Source organism: Triticum aestivum, chromosome 1D (assembly GCF_018294505.1).
Source record: "Triticum aestivum cultivar Chinese Spring chromosome 1D, IWGSC CS RefSeq v2.1, whole genome shotgun sequence".
NCBI classification, from domain to species: domain Eukaryota; kingdom Viridiplantae; phylum Streptophyta; class Magnoliopsida; order Poales; family Poaceae; genus Triticum; species Triticum aestivum.
Genome location: NC_057796.1, coordinates 464,870,308 through 464,873,912, shown reverse-complemented (window position 1 = coordinate 464,873,912; position 3,605 = coordinate 464,870,308). Strand labels below are relative to the sequence as shown.

Here is a 3,605-nt window from a genome sequence, read left to right as displayed (position 1 = left end):
TGCGACAAACTTGCAACGGGCATATGTGCTACCATCTCTGTCTCAAACTATAAGATGTTTTTTTGGGGTCTAAATCTAGACCAAAAAATGTCTTATATTTTGAAACGGAGGGAGTACTTATTAACTTAAAAAGGTCACTAGTGCCTAGTTTTGGTGCACCATCCGCGTCCCAACTCGTATGTTCATAGCCCCTGTAAAATGAAACGTATACAGACGTAGTAAAACTATTTCCATGATCAAGCCCAGGACTGCATCCATAAACCATTCCAAGTAATCCTGCTTGTCGAATACCTATTCCTACCGAACACCAGTACTATATATATAGTCTCCTCTCCGTAAGGTATTGTAATGTCAATCGTATAAGCCAAATGGACACCCACATGCATGGTCCCTCCCGTGTGCATGTGATGTGAGATCTGAGATGGGATGGATTTCCAAAGTTTACTTACATGGCCACTAATTGGCATCAACTGTCAGCACACGCTTATGCTTAGCACACATGCATGTAGGCCCTCTTAACATGCAACAACTGATAGTTTGTTGTGACCCCTTGACAAAACTCGTTTGACATTTCTTTCCATTGCATCTCAGCCCACCCTTTGTTTGTTAGGGACCTATCTTAGCATGCAAATATCTCTCAACACCATGGAATGGTGCGGCTCTGTATAAACAACTACTCCCTCCGTCCGAAATTACTTGCCGGAGAAATGGATGTATCTAGACGTATTTTAGTTCTAGATACATCTATTTTTATTTATTTCTGCAACAAGTAATTCCAGACAAGGGTAGTATTTGAAAACTCGTAGTACTACAATCTACCGACACTTGGAAAAGAGCTCGGGATAAAGAAAGTATAGGGGGAGATACACAAGACGAGGGGCAAACCAGTACCTGCGGTGATCTTCTTCAGATGAGAGGTGAAGTTCATTTGGCATGTTTTGTCCCACCGTTAGTAGACATCCACTGTGATCGACGAGTGTGCCTACCTATGCACTTGTGGCAGGTGGAAATGTATGTATGTCAGTATGTGGATGTGGGCAACTGGGCATGTGGCCAACCTTGAGTGAATAAAACAAAAGCGAGATGGACATGGCTGGTTGGTCAATTACTCAATACTATCTCTATAAGAGGAGAGACAAGGCTGTGCTTCTTCTTCCCAGGCGAGGCCTCTCCCATGACAGTCTTCTTCTTCTTCTTCTTCTTCTTCTTCTTCTTCTTCTTCTTCTTCTTCTTCTATTCTTGTCTTTTACCGTCTCTCTGCTTCCTGCTAGGCCATCAGTTTTCGTTTCTCCCATGCATTGTATTAGTCATGGCATGGACCCTGATGGATGCTAGCTGAAATCTTCTCTATGATCTCTTCATAGATATTTTGCCACCCTTCTCTAGGTGCTTTGCGACGTTCATGGCCGATTTGACAGGAAGGAGCATGGAACCACCAGCTGCTGCATGGCCACCCTGCGGCTTTCCGGCCAACTGGTCCTTGGAACCTGTGTGGGCTCCTGGCTTCCCCGTCGAGTCTGCAGTGTGGTTCCAGACACATGCTTCTAGCAGCTCTAGCGAAGAGCAGCTGCAACAGCTTCAGTATGGGGCAGCGACAACACCAAATTTAGCTATCCAGGAAGAAGAAGAAGCACAATACAAGATGGAAATGGAGATCCACGACCCGATCCAAGTATTCGCGGAAGCAGCACACGAGTTCAAGGTCGACATCAACATGAGGGACATGAAGATCCACAAGTACCCTGCAAGCATTCAACGTCTCGGCGGCTACTACACAACCCCGACGACGGTGGCCATCGGGCCTTACCACCACGGGAGGGACCGCCTCAAGCCGGCGGAGAAGGTGAAGCACGTGGCCGCCTACCACTGCATCATGGAATCGGGCCGCTCCGTCCAAGAGATGTACGCCGCGGTGGCCTCGGTCGCCGGCGAGATCCGAGGGCTCTACGACAAGGACATGGTGGCAGGTATCGGCGACGATGAGTTCCTGCCCATGATGTTCTATGATGCGTGCTTCCTCGTGCAATACATGCTCACATGCACCAGTGGTGGCTCCGAGATGGATCCGTCACTGCGCAGCTACTTCGACGGAAACGATAGCGACATCTTCCACGACATCCTGCTGCTCGAGAACCAACTCCCATGGCGAGTGGTCAAGACCGTCATGGGGTTCAGGCCGGTTCCCTTGGAGGAGTTCATCACTTACTTGAAAGATGGCCTGCAAGACCGCAAATTAACCGAGAAGAAGTCTCCGGCATTGGACGATAGCTACGAGCCGCCGCACCTCCTCGGCCTTCTCCGATTCTACATTGTAGGGAGAAGCAACATCAAGCGCACCCGCCTACCCCAAACCGAGTCCATGTCGTTCTCTGTGAGCGCCATCGAGCTAGCGGAAATCGGCATCACGCTAAAGGCCAACAAGACGAGCGAGCTCATAGAGATGGGCGTCAGGAACAAGCGGGCCCTCTTCGCCGAACTCTCCATGGCGTCATTGTCCCTAGATCACGCGCGCGCAAGCTGGCTCGCCAACATGGCTGCCTTCGAAGTTTGCTCCACCCCAAACTTCCAAGCGGTCGACGACGAGGAGTCCGTCGTCTGCTCGTACCTCCTCCTCCTTTCCATGTTTGCGGACCGGGAGGAGGACGTGCACGAGCTGCGAAGGAAGCGTCTCCTGCAGGGAGGAGGAGGGCTCACCAACAAGGAGACACTCGACTTCTTCACCGGACTTCAGGGCCTGCCTCTCGGATCCAGCTATATCCGCACCATGGAAGAGATTGAGAATTACAGGGTCAAGAGGCGGAAGCGGACCCGGTTGCACGCGTTCGTTTACAAGAACATGAGGATCATCGTTACCGTCTTCTCCATCGTTGGTGTACTCGCAGGTATCTTCGGCTCGCTTATGTCCCTCAGGAGACGATCTTAATTTGTCTAACTTGTTTTTAGTGAACTTCCCTGCGTCTGCATCTGCATCTGAATGCAATTTGCAGTGAAATGTTGTCCATTTGTATTATTTATTTGTCTATTGGGCATGGAATCTGCACATAGATGTATATGAGATTGGTTACTTGGTGTCACTGGGCTAATTTATAGCTGAACACTGCTCTTGCCAGACAATGCAGTTCTTTTAATCTACTTACTTTGTTGCATCTAGCCGATAGGGTATTATGATATGGATGGTGGTTAGCTGTAGATCTGGTCATGAGTGAGAGCTAAGCAGTGGGATAATGGCACCAACCATCCATGTGGTTGAGTACATCAAATCACCAATCAAGACCAAAGTATACGCGATCAAGATCATAAACTAATTGTGCAACCTTAGATGACATGCCACATTCATAGATGGACCTTGCTATACGGACGACAAAACTCAGACGGCTCCTGCATGACAGTGAAAATCCGACCGCACATGCATGTCCACAGCGGAGCAACGGCCGCTGGTTTTGTAGCCGTCCACACATCGTCCATGCTTTTTGGTTTGTAAAGCAGTTCCGTTTATAGATTCAACTGTAAACTCCCCAGTCCTAGTAAGTTTCCAGTGCAACTGATCGGGTTGATGAGACAGCTGGACCTCCATCAGTCTACTCACTAAATAGAGCCAAGCTTCC

General features: G+C 48.9%; 1 protein-coding gene across 1 annotated transcript; it reads left to right on the top strand.

Moving 5' to 3' along the window:
• Positions 1-1,426: 1,426 nt before the first annotated feature.
• Positions 1,427-3,062, top strand: LOC123175934 (UPF0481 protein At3g47200-like). Its single transcript, XM_044590387.1, has one exon. The coding sequence runs from the start codon at positions 1,427-1,429 to the stop codon at positions 2,921-2,923; it is 1,497 nt and encodes a 498-aa protein (XP_044446322.1). The 3' UTR covers positions 2,924-3,062.
• The last annotated feature ends 543 nt before the right edge of the window (positions 3,063-3,605 follow it).

Excerpts from the sequence above, each read along its gene's own strand:
- LOC123175934 (XM_044590387.1), top strand. The coding sequence starts at position 1,427 with ATGGAACCACCAGCTGCTGCATGGCCACCCTGCGGCTTTCCGGCCAAC.